This window comes from Schistocerca serialis, chromosome 7 (assembly GCF_023864345.2).
Source record: "Schistocerca serialis cubense isolate TAMUIC-IGC-003099 chromosome 7, iqSchSeri2.2, whole genome shotgun sequence".
Taxonomy (NCBI): Eukaryota; Metazoa; Arthropoda; class Insecta; order Orthoptera; family Acrididae; genus Schistocerca; species Schistocerca serialis.
Genome location: NC_064644.1, coordinates 500271841 through 500290195, shown reverse-complemented (window position 1 = coordinate 500290195; position 18355 = coordinate 500271841). Strand labels below are relative to the sequence as shown.

The 18355-nt window shown below is 44.9% G+C and overlaps 1 protein-coding gene across 2 annotated transcripts in view; it reads left to right on the top strand.

Annotated features, from left to right (window-relative positions):
• LOC126412375 (semaphorin-2A-like) overlaps nt 1–18355 on the top strand; it is a 1156194-nt gene that overhangs the window by 742849 nt on the left and 394990 nt on the right. The window contains exon 1 of one of the 2 annotated variants that reach the window (XM_050081945.1): nt 7874–8230. The exons of the other annotated variant lie outside the window; for it this stretch is intronic. Within the exon in view, the coding sequence (XP_049937902.1) occupies nt 8038–8230 (193 nt within the window). The 5' untranslated portion in view covers nt 7874–8037. Of the gene's footprint in view, nt 1–7873; nt 8231–18355 lie in introns of those variants that run through there. 2 annotated transcript variants of the gene reach the window in all.

Below are 18355 nucleotides of genomic sequence, written 5' to 3'. Positions count from 1 at the left end.
AACAAAAATTACCGCAAACACCCTGAAGGTAGAGACGGTGGCTCGCAGCTCAGCGCTGCGTGGGATCCGGCGATAGCGCGGTTGAAGAGGGCACATCGAACGCCGACTCAAAACATGCCCATATATGGCACTGTCGAGGTTACCAGTGACGTCACAGCCGGCAGCTAGCGTATATAAGGGCGCACCAACAGCCCACTGGCAGTCATATCACTTGACAATGGCCAAGGAGTGCTTGGCCGAAAGCTCGTGTAGTTTGACGCGGTTGGAAACCCGAGAACATTTTATTCAACGTTACGCCGTGAGATTCTGCATTCATACAGCCTGTATATGGTTTGTAGGTGGTTTACTACATCCCTCTAGGTAAACACCGGGTTGGTGCCAAACCTCGCCCCCGTTTTCAGTTATAAGATGCGCAACTCTTTGAGAAACTTTGTCACCAGTGATCATGTGAAGTACACTAGACGCAGACAGAAGGGGAACAAGGATTCTTCCCGCAGAGGGGAGTACCTGCCATTAGTTTCTAAATACTTTTGGGAATGGCGACTCAACCTTCATAATAGCCTATATGGCGTGGTTAGTTCTCTGCGAACTTCGGTGTTACACTAATCCCAACAATACTGGCTATATACAGTATGCTACAAAACGATATTCACAAACTACGAGGAGTTATAGAGGATGTATTGAGGAAGCAATTGAGGATAGGAACCCGTGTCCAGAAACGTCATCCAACGACGCTGCAGAGCGTTGCCGATGCGCCAACCCCTCGGCAGCAAACTTCACTTTGTACGCTAACGGATCGTACGCGGAACGTCTCGCAATATTGTCTGCTATTCAGTGATCGCGACTGATGGCCACGATCGACACTGGAGAATAAGGAGCTAGCTGCTGCTTAGACACGCCTTGTCTCCTATGAATGTTGTTTCGGTGAATGACGGTTTCGCACAGGGGTTTCCATCCGCAGTTTATTTTCCTCTTGTAATCCCCTAAAATCTCCAACATTTTTCCGTATACAGCACAAAAATAAAATGCCGATGGAAATCAGTGTCGGGAACTGTCATCCAACGACGCAATAGAGAATCGCATTCATAGAAGACAAGGCCTGTCCGTAGAGCAGCTAGCTTTAACTTCACCATTGTCGATCGTGGCAATCAGACACGATCACTGAATAAAAAGCAGCATAGTGAGACGTTCCGCCTATGTCCCTACAGCGTAAAAAGCCACGTTTACTGTCGAATGGATGGCCTAGCAGCAGCTTCGTTAGACGACATTTCCGGACACGGGTTCCTACCCTTAATTTGTTCCGCAAGACACCCTCTGCAACCCCTTCAAGTCTGTCGGTATCGTTTCGTAACATCCCTATTAATGCACTGGCCAGGAAGGACGGAAGTTGAAACTTGATGATTACTTTCGTTCCATCCTCTTCCTTTTCTCATCTTTTGCAAGATAAATCTATTGTGTTGAAATTACGAAAGTTGACGTGCTCCATGTTTGTAGAAAATCAGTAAATGGTTGTACAACAAATTTTAATATCTGTCTAGGATGCTTACAGGGCGTTTCACAAGTACTATTACAGGGTTCTAGGGGCTGTAGACCGGACTTAGTAGATATAGTTTTGATCAGAATCCATGTCCGGAAATGCACCATTTGGATATAGGCACGCGGGATTAGCCGCGCGGTCTTGGGCGCTGCAGTCATGGACTGTGCGGCTGGACCCGGCGGAGGTTCGAGTCCTCCCTCGGGCACGGGTGTGCGTGTTTGTCCTTAGCATAATTCAGGTTAAGTAGTGTGTAATCTTAGGGATTGATAACCTTCGCAGTTAAGTCCCATAAGATTTCACACACATTTGAACATTTTTGAACATTTGGATATAAAATAAGATTGACGATCAGATCACTTTCAAATCTGCCGCTTATCGGGACGTACACAAGCTGAGAAGAGGGTGCAGTCGTCAGGTCCTTCTTTAATTGTGACACCACATACCATTTGCGGCAGACTACAACAACGGCTGCGAGAAACTGGTACGTTCGCAGTGTGACTGTGGCGCTGCAAGGACGCACAGCATTCTTGACTTTGAGGACGACGTCCTTGGCCACGTAGAAAGAACACGACGACGAGTGTTAGAAATAATACCCATATCGTGACCTCCCGTAGAGCACACAGGTCAGAACTCATTGTCGACTCTCTGTGTGCATCGTTAAGCGGGAGTGTTCCGATCTTCAAATTTATTTCTATCCAAACAGTCAATTTCGGACATGGATTCCTTATCAAAACTACATCTACTAACCTCCGTCTACAACACCTAGAAGCATGTTGAAGGAATTGTAAAACATCCTTTATATTTTTAATGATATGACCGGTTTCCATTCTGTGCTATCTTGAGATCTATAGAGTTAAGAAAAATAACGAACACTTAGGCTAAGATATACAATGCTGCGCCTACATCACATCTACAAGCAAATGTATCAGAACATACCTGATTATTTCTGCTACAGGAGTATCCATATGGTTCTATTTACGTAGTGTTACAAAACTATATCCACCTGCTTCGAGGGGTTGTAGAGGGTGTCTTGAGTAACAAATTGAGGATAGGAACCCGTGTCCAGTGACGTCATCCAACGACGACAAGAACGTCGAACTCACAGGTGCCGGCGCCTGCCGCTAGGCCAACCCTTTGGCAGCAAACGTGACTTCGTACGCTGACGGACCGCAGTCGGAACGTCTCTCAACGTTGTTTGTTATTCGGTGATCGCGACTAAATCCCACGAACGCCAGTGGAGAAGGTGGAGCTAACTGCTGCGCATACAGGCCTTGTCTCCTACGCATGCGATGCTCTGTTGCCTTGATGAATGACGGTTTCGGACACTGGTTTACATTCGCAGTTTATTTTTCTCCTGGAATGTTCTAAAATCTTCAGCGTTTTTCGGTGTACAGGAGAAAAATAGACTGCGGGTGGAAACTCGTATCCCACACAATCATCCACCGAGGCAGCGGAGTACCACATTCAAAGGAGACAAGACCTGTCTACGTAGCAAGTGACTCCGTCTTCTCAATGGCGATCGTGGCATTCAGTGGCGATTACTGAATAACAAGCAACATTGCGAGACGTTCCTGCGCCAGCGTACAAAGTCATATTTGCTGTCAGAGGGGTGGCCTAGTGGCAAGTGCGGCGCCCGTAACTTTGACGCTCTGCAGTGTTGCTTCCGGACTCGTGTTCCTATCCGCAATTTATTCCTCAAGAAACCCTCTACAAACTTCGAAGTTGGTGGGTATCGTTTTGTAACAGATCGTATATGCTTAGTACACTATATGATCCAAAGTATCCAGACATCCAGAGAAACATAAATTTTTCATATTAGGTGCATTGTACTGCCACCTACTGTCAGGTACTCCGTATTAGTGACGTCAGTAGTCATTAGACATCGTGAGAGAGCAGACTGAGGCGCTCCGCGGAACTCAAGGACTTCGAACGTGGTCAGATGATTGGCTCTCACATGCGTCATACGTATGTACGCGAGATTTCCACACTCCCAAACATCCCTAGGTCCACTGTTTCCGATGTGATAATGAAGTGGAAACGTGAAGGGACACGTACAGCACAAAAGCGTACAGGCAGGCCGACCTTGTCGGCTGACTGACAGAGACCGCCGACAGTTGAAGAGGGTCGTAATGTCGATAGGCAGACATCTATCCAGACCATCAGACAGAAATTTCAAGGTGCATCAGGATCCACTGCAAGTACTATGTCAGTTAGGCGGGAGGTGAGAAAACTTGGATTTCATGGTCGACCGGCTGCTCATAAACCACACATCACGCCGGTAAATGCCAAATGACGCCTTGCTTGGTGTAAGGATCGTAAACATTGGCCGATTGAACAGTGGAAAAACATTGTGTGGAGTGATCAATCACGGTACACAATGTGGCCATCCGATGGCAGCGTATGGTTATGGCGAATGCCCGATGAACGTTATCTGCCAGCGTGTAGTGCAAACAGTAAAATTCGGAGGCGGTGGTGTTATGGTATGATCGTGTTTTTCAGGGAGGGGCCTTGCACCCCTTGTTGTTTTGCATGACACTATCTCAGCATAGGTGTACTTTGATGTTTTAAGCACCTTCTCGTTTCCCACTGTTAAAGAGCAATATGGGTATGGCGATTGCATCTTTCAACACGATTGAGCACCTGTTCATAGTGCACAGTCTGTGGCGGAGTGACTAGGGCCTACACGGCAGTAACATCGCTATAATGGACTGTCCTGCAAAGTCCTGGCCTGAACCTTTTAGAACACCTTTGTGATGTTTTGGAGCGCCGACTTCGTGCCAGACCTCACAGACCGACTTCGATAACTCTCGTCAGTGCAGCACTCCGTGAAGAATGGGCTGCCATTCCCCAAGAAACCTGCCTGCGAGAGTGGAAGCTGTCATCAAGGCTAAGGGTGGGCCAACACTATACTGAATTCCAGCATTACCGATGGTGAGCGCCACGAACTTGTAAGTCATTTTCAGGCAGGTGTCCGGATACTTTTGATCACATTGTGTATGTCGTAGAACTACTACTACTACTTAAATAAGTATGGCTCTGAGCACTATGGGACTTAACATCGGTGGTCATCAGTCCCCTAGAACTTAGAACTACTCAAACCTAACTAACCTAAGGACATCACACACATCCATGCCCGAGGCAGGTTTCGAACCTGCGACCGTAGCAGTCGCGCGGTTCCGGACTAAGCGCCTAGAACCGCGAGACCACTGCGGCCGGCTGCCGTAGAACAATACAGTAATGTGGCAGCTTTTACATTTTTAATATAAGTCCGTAATACACTGTTCAGTTTTAAAGTACTCATACCCCCTAAAGTAGTTGACCCACGGATTTCTATACACAACGCGGATGATACAAAAATACTGAATTTTTCTAAGACGTAACACGTTGGAAGCATACCACTTCTTGCAAATTTAAAGCTGGTTATTCATGAATAATCCGGTTTCATCCTGAAATTCACTCCGATGTACTGAATAAGATTCTTGATAACGCAATCTGAACGAGTAGTAGTACTTTGCAGATGGCGAAACTTCCGCAAGCGCAACAGCGGGGTTTAATATGAAGGATTCGTAAACCAGATTTGTAAGTTGATTACCAAATCGAAACAATGAACTTTCACCATATAATCTACTTCTTGTAGATTCAACTCGTGCAGAACACATATGTTTGTCATTTATAACCCATACAGCCCGAAAACCTATTACTCTAAGAGCTAGTTTGGTGGAGAAAGTGAGTTCTGGAGACACCATATCTGCTACTGCACGCCTCGAAATACCGCAGTCACCGTCGAGATGGGCAAAACTTACGGAAGACAATAGCAGGAGCGCTGCATGAGTACATGTGGTTGCTCCTGTGCAGTAAGTTAGTGGAACACGTTTCCTTGCGCCAATATTAAGGATGCATGTATGTAGCTGAGGGACACGTGGTCGGAATCATGGATTAATGCCAAGTATGCGAAGAGGTAAATTCACGAATTCCAGAAGCACTGTAAACTTGGTATAATGGTCAAGAAAGACGGCATCATCAGTTACGCTTGATGGGTGATTACACTGGATCAGATCCAACGTTTTCAGCATCCCAGATTTAAATGATGAAACCATTTTCAAAACCATTGTAGGCTGTCAGTTGTATTATGCAAGATAGCTTTAGTGCACCATGTATTACAGTGTGAGTCTGTGATGGTATTACAAATTTTTAGGTAGAGAAGGGAAAATGTTTCTTGGGAGGAAGTAGTATGAACCAAAACAAGAAAAAAAGTCCAATAGGCATGAGCTCTAAGGTGCACATCTCAAGGGCTATAAGCATTTTTTTCAGAAGTTCCACAGTAGCAGAGATAACAAGTGCTCATAGCTCTTAGGGTGTGCACTGTAAACAGGTAAGACACACTACTGAACATCATTATTATTCGCACAAATTAAGCTGACACTCGGCACAGTGGCTGATGGGAGCGACTGTAAATGGAAAATTGCATTTACGGTCGCTGTCATCAGCCATCGCGCCGAGTGTCAACTTAGTTTGTTCGATTAGTATGCTTGCGTATTAAAATTGTTGGTAAATTACTTACATAATACGGTTGTGATGTCCGTACAGTAAGACCTTCAGTACACACACCATCAGATTATTTGACTTGTCGCTCTAACGAAGTAGGCGAGTGTCAGCAATATGTCTCGTGGTCTTATCGTGGCGTATTTATCTTCTGCCGTTAGGTCAGACGATAGAAATGCCACTTGCACGCTTAGTGTAGCAGATTGACGGTGACCAACTTTAAACAGAACTTGATTAATTTTCACACACATTTATTAAAATAATAACAAGCATAAAAATTACTTAACTTGGTTCTGGATGCTATTTACAATTGACAATCTGAAGTTCCTTTGGTATTGGTACGTTAATCTTATTCTCACATATATCTCTGATACTTGACAAAAGTGTCTATACATTTATCTTCATGGCTATGTACATGAATATGATAATCTTATTAGGCGCAGACTGAAACTTGACTATAGACTGGTACAGACAAATGTAGAACTCGTACAGGCTGGTACAGACTAATGCAGACTGGTACAGACAAATGTAGGCTGACTAATCGGAGGTCTCAACACTCGTTATAATACCTCGCGCGTTCATGTATCACTGCGCGAGTGTGATCCGTGAGGAGAAAAGGTTCTACGTTAGCAGCAATCTCATTGGCTGCGTTACATATTAATACGCGGATCGGCGGAAGCAGAATTTGGTCCGTCTCTAAGACAGCGCCATCTCGCAGTGCGGAGACGGACGAGCGCTGCGCCTGCGCTGTTGTGCTTAGCGGGGCGCGCTCTAGTGGGAAAGTTGTGTACGCGCTGACTACGCGGAACTATGCACACAACAATGGTCTTGCACAGCACATCCTGCTTCCAGGCACACCTTGTACAACAAGTTACGTACTTACTACCTGTATTTACATGACCTGTTGTTATACATATAACAACAGCTGCAATATGAAAGCGTAACGATGTTCGATGTGTTTTACCTGCTTACTGTTTTTTTTATTATATTCGCCCGACATTTGAAAATGGCCAAAGGCCGAAACTGGCCACTAATGTGATATACAGGATGATTCCGTGATGATCATTTAGAGATTACAGTGAGGCTGTGGACCCCTATGTGAAGACACTAATCCCAGAAATACATCCTCACACATAGAGAATGCCAAGATAATATTATGAAGTTGTACATTTGCCGTTATGTGTAAGCGAGAACCGTTATAAATCGCTTGAAACTACGATCGCTAAGAGAGAGAGGTGGGGAGGGGGGCCTGAGAAGATTTAACAGAATGATTTATGCAGTGAATTATTGTCTAATGAAGTGCTGCATGTGAAATCCGATTCGTAACGCTGACAGTAAAGTTTTGTTTCTCGTTCTTAAATGTCGTAAAATTATAGCGAAACGAGAAGGAGGGATTCGTCGACAGTAACAGAGAACATTTTCGAAACGTGATGAAATATGGAAAGCGTCACAGCTGTGCAGCGTTTCGTTCCGCGAATCACTCGAAATCTACTCTGGAGGTGTGGGGAGGTGTAGCGCGGCAGTCGACTCACCTGCTACGTTGCATTTTTAAAATTCAAATTCTGGGGAAGTAGCGAACCGCCGCGTAGTAAAGCAGCGCTCGGCGCGGGCTGTTTTAAGGCGCCCATAAAACTCGCGGCCCGGGCGCACGTATCCCGCCCGCCGGACTCCTTTATTTACTTTTCTTCTCCAGTTCGCCCGATTCGGTCGCCGCCGCCGCAGCTCGGGCGCCGTCGGCAAGCTCCACTTGTTTCTCGGTCCGCGGAACAAGTGACGCGCAGTCGTACGCTGGCAGCCGCGGCGCGCGCAACAGTGAGCAGCCGTGCCCGAGCGGCGAGCAACCCTCCGCTCGCCGCGCAGCCCACGTAGTCGGTGTGGGCCATGGAGGAGCCTCCAGCCAGCTGCGCGTAACGTTAGCTGCGAGCGTCACGCTTTACACTCGTCACAGTAACTTCAAAATGCATAGTTCGGCGGCGGCGATCTTCCTGCTCGTTTTCACGGGAGTAATTGTGCCGTTGGCAGCAGTGGCACTTAAGGACCACCACCACCAGCCACGGGCTTCTGCTGGATCTGGCGGTGGCGGTGGTTGTCGTGGAGGGGACAGCGGGGGCGGCAAGGAGAAAGTACCCCGGAGGACGAGATACCGTACAGGTAAATTCGGGACTTTACTTCGTACCAAGATATGCTCTTTGGCTTAACAGCGAACGGCTTAAACTGTATGGGATAAAAGTGTTTGTACTAATAGAATGTCGTAGTTTGATCTTGTCTTAAGGGCACTGTACGAGTCTGCCATCATAATGTTACTAGTTAACGTAATCTTCCGTATCGTACGCCTTTTTTGTTGTTGTTGTTGTTCCACTAAGGACTTATACATGGAATCTGATGACGTGCTTCATATCGACGTTCTTTTAATGCGATTCTGATGATGACTAAGCCAAAACGTCTAAAAAAATAGAAAAGCGACCAAGACGGAAATTACACCTCTACAACATTACATTGTTTTCCTGTTCGTCGTAGGTGATGTTCTGTAAGATTACAGAACATTTATCTATGTGCAGAGTGTACGCATGTTGCAACAAACAGGAAACTTACTTTTTGCTAAAAATATTTAGTAAACGTGATCTAGAGGTTTTGTGACTCTATCTTATGCAGTGTCACAGTAAGGTAAGATGTTTCACAACATTGTGTTGTATTTATATTAGAGCGATAACGATCAGTGTGAATAACTTTTTACTTCGGCAGGAAAAGGGGATCGGCGATGTCACAAAGTCGCTTCTAAAGAGTAAATGATGAGTCTTTAAAGTTCCTGAAAAATATGATTTTAAAACTGGTTTAGGACATTTTAAAAAGAAACTCTGTAACTTACAATAGAGTCATACCGAACTGTTAGTCGCGAATGATGGAGAAACGATGCGAAATTTGACTACAATAATATTTATTGTAGCTTAAGAACAGGTTGCTTAGTCCTAGCTGTACTACCATTTATTGCAGAATGAGAGGCAGCATTTCCTCCAACGGCGATAAAGTTACACATCCTTTCCATACGAAATCCATAGCCCCATAATTGTTGCAATAATGGGTTTCGGAGTGCAAAAATTTATGAGGTTCACTGCTTTAAACAACTAAATGTATGATTTCTTTCAAAGTTATTTAATTATTCGTCATGTTAACGTACATAAGTCCATCAAATTTCATAATTACGAGGCAAGCTTCAAAATAACTTCTCCGAATAAATTTAATCGATTTCCGTGTGTCAACATCACCTAAATTTTACAATCACTTGTTCATTGTTATCTGATTGCTATTGGTACACAGCGTGAAGAAAAGAGCGCAATATCGAAAACTAGTCTTACGCATTATTAATAGGCCGTAATATTTTTTTACCCAATCGTCTCCACATATTTATTTCTTGATTTATTGTGTTATTTGTCCTGTACAGACAAGAGGCTTCCAGTACCTTCTCACACTGTACGTGGACTGGTGCTTAGATGAAACTTTTGTAATAATTTGTTTTATCAGTATGAAGATGAATTCCCTATTAATACCCATGAAGAAAGTAAAATGTAACACATTATTAAAATGAGGAACACATCGATAAGTTAGGTTGTTCCTCAAATAAGGCAGGAAATACTGTGAAAGTGTTACCCTAGCAGTTCTGTGTGACAGCCAGAGATCCGTATCACTTAACTTGAGGTCAAGTTCTGTTGCTAGTGCTGTTGGAAAACGTTGGTAATTCATAGCAAAACTTCTCAGATTTTCTGTCCCCCACTTTGAAGGAAATATGATTGAGGTGATAAAACTAATTCCATTAACGTTCACTGCACAAAAAAAAAGTTGTTCAAATGGCTCTAAGCACTATGCGACTTAACTTCTGAGGTCGTAAGTCGTCTAGAACTTCGAACTAATTAAACCTAACTAACCTAAGGACGTCACACACATCCATGTCCGAGGCAGGATTCGAACTTGCGACCGTAGCGGTCGCTCGGCTCCAGACTGTAGCGCCTAGAACCGCACGGCCACTCTGGCCGGCTCACAATTAACAGATCCTATGTTTATGAGTCCCGTGTATCAGCTGACATAAAGATCTCCTTTTTTGAGCACATTCTTCATGACCATGAATACAGTTTTTTAACGAGTAGTACTATTACTAGCGGAAAGCATCATATAAGAAAGTGCTACTGGAGCTCTTCGGTATAACTATTCGACGACGGCGGTCGCACTGTGCTTTAACGGGTGACCAGATTTATGTTTCGCAGTTGTCCCTTCGCTACATTTAAAACGTTTAGCGATCTTTGCAAATTTCCGACGTACAAATATCAGATCATGCTAGTTTGCAAAGTTACTGTCAGTGACCTTCCAGGCATGTGGCAGTCTTCTAGGCATGTGGCAATCTGACATCACTAACTGACATTTTAACAAGTCATAGGTAAGTATAACTAAAAAGCAGTTGGAAGTTGATGGCACGGAAATGCGTAAAAATATATGCATATATTCAAATTAGATATTACTAGCAATGTGCCCCAGCTTCGCAAGAGTAGCGCTAAGTATCTACAGCGGGACGGCTTGTCTGGCGAAGTGGCGATAAATTGTATACGCAAATACTCCTCGTGAATCAGTCTATTAGCGAAAACCCTACAGTCCTTAATTAACTTTCACTTTCAGACAGAAAAACGCGGCAGGGGACTTTAATTTATAGTACACAGTCCAGTCATATAAATGAACCACAGACTATATTCGCCGGCCGGAGTGGCAGAGCGGTTCTAGGCGCTACAGTCTGGAACCGCGCGACCGCTACGGTCGCAGGTTCGAATCCTGCCTCGGGCATGGATGTGTGTGATGTCCTTAGGTTAGTTAGGTTTAAGTAGTTCTAAGTTCTAGGGGACTGATGGCCACGGATGTTTAGTCCCATAGTGCTCAGAACCAACCATGTCCACCCCTGCATGCTGTTTGTTTCTTCCTCGGAACGATGGCATCTGCCACCGTGACAAAGCGAAGTGTCACTCAGCTCGCAGGGCACATGTGTGGTTTGAAGAGCACCAGGATGTGGTTTACCGTACTCTCCTGGCCGCTAGACTCCCAAGATTTAAACCCAAGCGACAATCTGTGGGACCACCTCGGACGGGCAGTTCGTACCATGGATCCTCCGCAACCGAGAATCCTACCGCAAATGGCCACGGTACTGGAATCGCATGGCTCCACATCCCTGTTAGTATCTCCGAGAATCTCACTGAGGAACTTCCTGCAAGTGTGCGCTACAAAAGGTGGCTATTCAGGCTTCTGACAGATGTCACATTAATATGACTGGACCATTTATGTATAGATTCTGGTCAAGTTTCGCCGCTTTCGGAAGATACGGTGGCTGTTTGCTTTACTACTTTTCCCGCCAGATACCGCCTCCTCTGTAGATGATTAGCTCACAGCGAAAAAATGGTTCAAATGGCTCTAAGCACTATCGGACTTAACATCTGAGGTCATCAGTCCCCTAGAACTTAGAACTACTTAAACCTAACTAACCTAAGGACGTCACACACATCCATGCCCGAGGCAGGATTCGAACCTGCGACCGTAGAGGTCGCGCGGATCCAGACTGAAGCGCCTAGAATCGCTCGGCCACAGCAGTCGGCAGCTCATAGCGCCCAGCATTGCTACGCGATGTCACTCCTAACGCTAATTACATATGGAACAGACGGCACTGAATATAATACACACTTCTCATTACTGTAACTGTAAATTATTTACACAAACCTTCGTCTTGAATCTGTCTGTTAGTGAAAACCTTATGAAAAGTCCTACAGTCGTCCCTGAGATCAGTCTTGACACATACACATAAGACAGCGGTGTGGGGGTTTAATTTAGTAATATGTATAGACGACACAATATCCAGCGGAAGTATACCGCCAGAAGGAGACCTTGTTAGCGTACACATGAGTTTCCACTTTTATGTCATTGCCTGCGAGATGCCTCATTTGGTGGGTCCTGCAGTAAGGCAACTGTGAGTAGTGGATCTGATGACGGAAGGAGGAGAAGCAAAGGAAGAAATTATTGTGGAGATGGCGACTAGAAAATCTAGAGCAGTTTATGACGGAGCATGAGAAAATTAAGAGATCGATTCACATGAACAAAGTAGTGGACAATAGTTTAATACCTACTGGAGATCGGACGATCATTTAAAAGTGTTTAAAGGAGCTCATATTGGCCAAAGAAATTTTGTGGTATATTATTGAACAAGAGCACTCTGTACTTTCAGTTTCGATTGCACAGATAATTACAGCGTCATTAAATGTCGAGCCGCCTACTTATCATACTTGATACTATGTCGTCAGTAATAAAGTTTATGTATTGGGAGTGACATTAATCCTATGATTGTCATAAGGCGTTATGAAATGAAGCTCGAAAAAAGAAACTACACCCATAACCCTCGTTAGGAAATGAGTGTGGTTTTGAAAGTGATCCCATTTCTTTACTATTCGTGGTCGATGTGAACAAAAAAGTCGTATGGCAATGGCATCGCGCTATGATTCACATACGTAGACACGCACGAAGTGTGAACACTGAAGCTCATTAAAAACCGTACCCGTCATTGCCGTCAAGCAATGGGTACCGTTTTTGATGAGTTTCGTTCTGTTTTCATTTTGTTCCTGGCGATAGGAAAACTTCAGTCGTGGCTGTGATGCCACCCCAAGCCGATTACATTCTTTTATTGACACTTTGTATTATCTATGAACATTTTTCAAGTTTGAAGTTGTATGTTAGCTAATGATCTGTGCGAGAGCAACTCACAATAAACAGATAAGTTACAAAAAAATGTGTGTGAAATCTTATGGGACGTAACTGCTAAGGTTATCTGTCCCTAAGCTTACACACTACTTATCCTAAATTATCCTAAGGACACACACCCACACACACACACGCGCACACACACACACACACACACACACACACACACACACACACACACACACACACACACACACACACACACACACATGCCCGTGGGAGGACTCGAACCTCCGCCGGGACCAGCCGCACAGTCCATGACTGCAGCGCCGATAAGTTACAACTAAGCTCACAATAAAATGGTTTCACTGAAAGCTACATAACGATCTAAAGAACTTCCTGCACGCATTATGAAGATTAAGGTAGTAGTCACAAGAAACAGAACATTATTTTAGGACTAACTTTAATTTTGTAATAACTATATCCTTAAAGCATGAGTATATTTTATAGATATGAATAAAAGTACCCACAGGTGATGTGACAAATTTGACGAAACATATTTGGACACTAAAAAATTGTTGTATGGTTAACTGGCGGATCTGAATTTTTATGTAATGAAAAAAACATTGTTCAACCAGCAGCTTACCCCAGTGAGTATGAGGTTCATCAGATATTTACAAACTGCGTGGCACTGCCTGTTTAAAGTTTACAAAAGAATCCGATTATAGTGATTATCTTGAGCCAGTGTAGCCAAAAGTCCATTCATTCTCACGAAACTTTATACTGCTCAATCTCTCTGATGCTCATTTAGTGGCTTCATACGGACATTAACGGCTAATAAACACACCGATAGGGAAAGTAAGCATGACGTCTCAATGGGGTTACGCCAAAAGGTTTAAAACACTTGCGGCAGATGTAGAGAATTGTTCAATTGCTAGTTTTTGATGACACTGTGTGTTCACAGCTGAGCAGTAACCACTACACGGGTGAACGGATGCCGACAGATGCAAACACTGGGAGTCTTGTGGTCAATCACCGTCTGCTCTGCTAGCGGATGGAATGGTGGTCGTGGGGGGAGGGTTGCTGGCGCTAGAGTAGAGCTGCGCGCACAAACTACGACGAGCACCAATTACGCTAAGAGCGTCCGGTGCGGCGACCGCCCGCTGCTGGCCGCTGCCGTATCGACCGATAAGTGCGCACCGCCGGCGCGCTCTCCTAGTCTGCCCGACGTGTTGCGCGCCGCGGGGGAGATCCGAGCGACGAGGCTGTCTTCAGGAGTGCAGCAGACACCTGCAGTGGCGGCGTAATGTGCAACAGGGAAATGTTTACAAAATGTCGAAGTTGGGAGTTTAAACACCGATGTTAAAGACTGACTGGTTTGGGCCGTCTTTGGAAACCGCATGCAATCTTTTAGGTAGCAATCAGTAACAACTATAGCAACGAGTTAGTACAGAGTGAGGTACTGCACCCACTTCAGGCTCGTCGCGTACAAAGAAGAACGACGGATGCCGCTACGTCCCTTGCCTACACAATCACCTGTCATGTTACCCATGGAACATGTTTGGGATACAGCTGTTTTCCCCAGCATGGACTAGTACGTGAGCCGTATAACAGAGATTTCTTGGGAACATATCCAGTTTCTCTTTCATTTAACTTTCTTTCGAAGAACGACCAGCCTTGCGTGTCGTAGGAACTGATGTTACATGTTAAGTTACACAAGTACACTACTGGTCATTAAAATTGCTACACCAAGAAGAAATGCAGATGATAAACGGGTATTCATTGGACAAATATACCGGAACTGAAATGTGATTACACTTTCACGCAATTTGGGTTCATAGATCCTGAGAAATCAGTACCCAGAACAACTACCTCTGGCCGTAATAACGGCCTTGATACGCCTCGGCATTGAGTCAAACAGAGCATCGATGGTGTGTACAAGTACAGCTGCCCATGCAGCTTCAACACGATACCACAGTTCATCAAGAGTAGTTACTGGCGTATTGTGGCGAGCCAGTTGCTCGGCCACCATTGATCAGACTTTTTCAGTTGGTAAGAGATCTGGAGAATCTGCTGGCCAGGGCAGCAGTCGAACATTTTCTGTATCCAGAAAGGCCCGTATAGGGCCTGCATCATGCGGTCGTGCATTATCCTGCTGAAATGTAGGGTTTCGCAGGGATCGAATGAAGAGTAGAGCCACGGGTCGTAAAACATCTGAAATGCCAACAAGAGATGACCGAGACGTGTAACCAATGGCACCCCATACCATCACGCCGGGTGATACGCCAGTATGGCGATGACGAATGCACGCTTGCAATTTGCGTTCATCGCGATGTCGTCAAACACGGATGCGACCATCATGATACTGTACACAGAACCTGGATTCATCCGAAAAAATCATGTTTTGCCATTCGTGCACCCAGGTTCGTCGTTGAATACACCATCGCAGGCTCTCCTGTCTGTGATGAAGCGTCAGGGGTAACCGCAGCCATGGTCTCCGAGCTGATAATCCATGCTGTGCAAACGCCGTCGAACTGTTCGTGCAGATGGTTGTTGTCTGGCAAACGTCCCCATCTGTTCTCGGCGATCGAGACGTGGCTGCACGATCCGTTACAGCCATGCGGATAAGATTCCTGTCATCTCGACTGCTAGTGATACGAGGCCGTTGGGATCCAAAACGGCGTTCCGTATTACCCTCATGAACCCACCCATTCCTTATTCTGCTAATAGCCATTTGATCTCGACCAACGCGAGCAGCAATGTCGCGATACGATAAACCGCAATCGCGATAGACTACAATCCGACCTTTATCAAAGTCGGAAACGTGATGGTACGCATTTCTGCTCCTTACACGAGGCATAACAAGAACGTTTCACCAGGCAACGCCGTCAACTGCTGTTTGTGTGTGAGAAATCGGTTGGAAACTTTCCTCATGTCAGCACGTTGTAGGTGTCGCCGCCGGTGCCAACCTTGTGTGACTGCTCTGAAAAGCTAATCATTTGCATATCACAGCATCTTCTTCCTGTTGGTTAAATTTCGCGTCTGTAGCACGTCGTCTTTGTGGTGTAGCAATTTTAATGGCCAGTAGTGTAAATCTAGTTAGTTGGCTTCGCACATATAGCATAGAATTAGCTACAGCGAGCCAAATTGTCTCGTGTAACGATAGGGTGAATTTGTTTGGATGCCATTGCGTACATTATCGCTTTCAAATAATGTAAAACAATATACGCATGTGGTTAAGAGTCAGAGAGCAATATTGGCTAACGGAACATCATCACTTTCAAATAACTTAAAACAATATACGCAGTGTCTATCAGGAAAGTTCTCAGGAGACACAAACGTTATTTGTTCCGTATTTAATTGCGGTTTGGAGTGACACCTCATAGCAGTGACGTGAGCTGCGAGCTATTGCACTGTCTATTCCGCCTGACTGCAGCGACAGTTCTGCCGGAGATACGAGTATAGCCACTTACTAGCCACCTGAAGCCAGCGAATGCCTGGCTTGGGATACCTTTTCTATTTGATCTATTCCTGCATTTCCCTTCACGCTCCTACAACACTAAATCTGTACCAAAAATTCCGTTCTGATCAGTTTAATATCCGATACTTCCTGCACTGCCGATCGTTTAGAAAGTCGGCGGTAGTTCGAACTGACATCCTGGCAGCAGTAACTCGTGCCGACCTTTCGCTACAGTCGGATGCTAATCGCATTAACTTCATTATAGTTCTTCCGCTTTGAATGAAATATTTATAAATTGTATACATAAATATTCCTCGTGAATTAGTGTATCTATTACTGAAAACTGTATCAAAACTCCTACAATAGGCCATTGCGACGGGGGACTTTTGTAAAAGTGTAAATTAAAGATAGATAGAAGGGACAGCTACAGGAATGCAGCCAGGCAACGTCCTCAATAACCACTGATATTTGGACAGGTGTACACCCCCGTCGTTTTCGAGGCGTAAATGAAACGAGGGAGTTAACTGCTTGCACTCTCGTACTTATCTGAACATTCGTTAAGCTACAATAAGATCTCGTTTCACATGATTGCTAAACAATTCCTCGCAAAGTGGCTGGAGGCAATCCCACAACACTTTGGTATTTGAGTCCACGATTCTTACCATGGTCGTTAATTCTATTGTGAATGTCTGAGACATGTATCGTAAACTTCTTCTGGTTTATAGGAACTTGTAATAATTCTTGTTTCACCAGTTGTCAATGACCTTAAAAAAGTTACGTTATTCCACTGACAAAAATCTATAATTACTTCTATATCGCGCTAGATAAGGAAGTTAGACTCAGTAAACATACTGCAACCTACTCTCCTCTTTGAGTACAACTATTTGCCAAAATGGTGTTCCGATTTCTCAGACTATTTACGAGATACAAGGGTCTTATGAATATTTCTTTCTCGCTTTATCGTCTGGGTATGCGAGGGGAACGGACTGCGCTATATACGATCCATTTTCTCTAGAATGGAGTTTGGTATAAATTCCATCCCAAGTTTAAAGAATAGTTCAGTACGTTAAACACATTTGGTACTCAGCAATGTATGGCCTAACGTGCACCAAAATGAATTTTCATTGCAGACTGTTCGATTTTCTTGCAGTGGCTTGCTTAATTTTGAAATATCACAACTTTCTTTCTTCTTTCTTTTGCTGGTGCCTTGTCCCGCGGTTCCGCAGGGTCGGCACGGTTACGAACGGATTTGGTAAGGTTAGTTATAAGGGGTGGTCGGATGCCCTTCCTGCCGCCCCCCCCCCCCCCCCCCCCCCGGGATGGAATTAGTGTACCCCAGCTGTCTGCGTCTAGAGTAATCCATGGAATAGTGCGAACGTGTTCAGATGTCTGCGAGTTGTGTAACTGAGGTGGAACGTGGGGAACAGCCCGGTATTCACCTAGTGAGATATGGAAAACCACATCCAGGCTGGCTGACACACTGGCCGACGCCGGCAATCCGCCGGGCAGATTCGACCCGGTGCCAGCGCATTAGCGCTATCGGCTAACCTGGCGGGTTTTGAAATATCGCAACTATGAGGAATAAATAATATATAAGCAATTTATCATGAAGGTGGCGAATAAAGTTACGAGATGCATGAGAATCAAATGTTTTGACGAGTAGTTTCTTTAAAATCAATTGTGAAACAGTTCAGATTGACCGGCTTGTGCGTCTGCCTTCCACACAGTCAGGCGACCCCGCGCCAGCTGCCCGACGTGCAGATCGCCCTCTGCTGTGTTGTGCCGCTTCACTATAGCCCGGGACTAACACTGGCTTGATAAGTGGTTTCAGGCCCTGCTGAGAATTCTGTTACGTCTCAGGCTCAGGATTTGCGTTGCTGTCCTTGACAGACGTTCGCTGTTACCTAACTTGACTGTGTTCACGAATGAACTTGTGGGGGTAAGTTGTATTGAAAAACCTACAACCACGTTAGGTACAATGCTGACCATCGAATTAACAACCCCAGTAACGAAATCAAATAAAATTTAATATGTGGTGCGTAAACAGTACTGCAGGAAGAACTCATTATTATATTTGTGGGTGATTTTGGTGTGCGCAG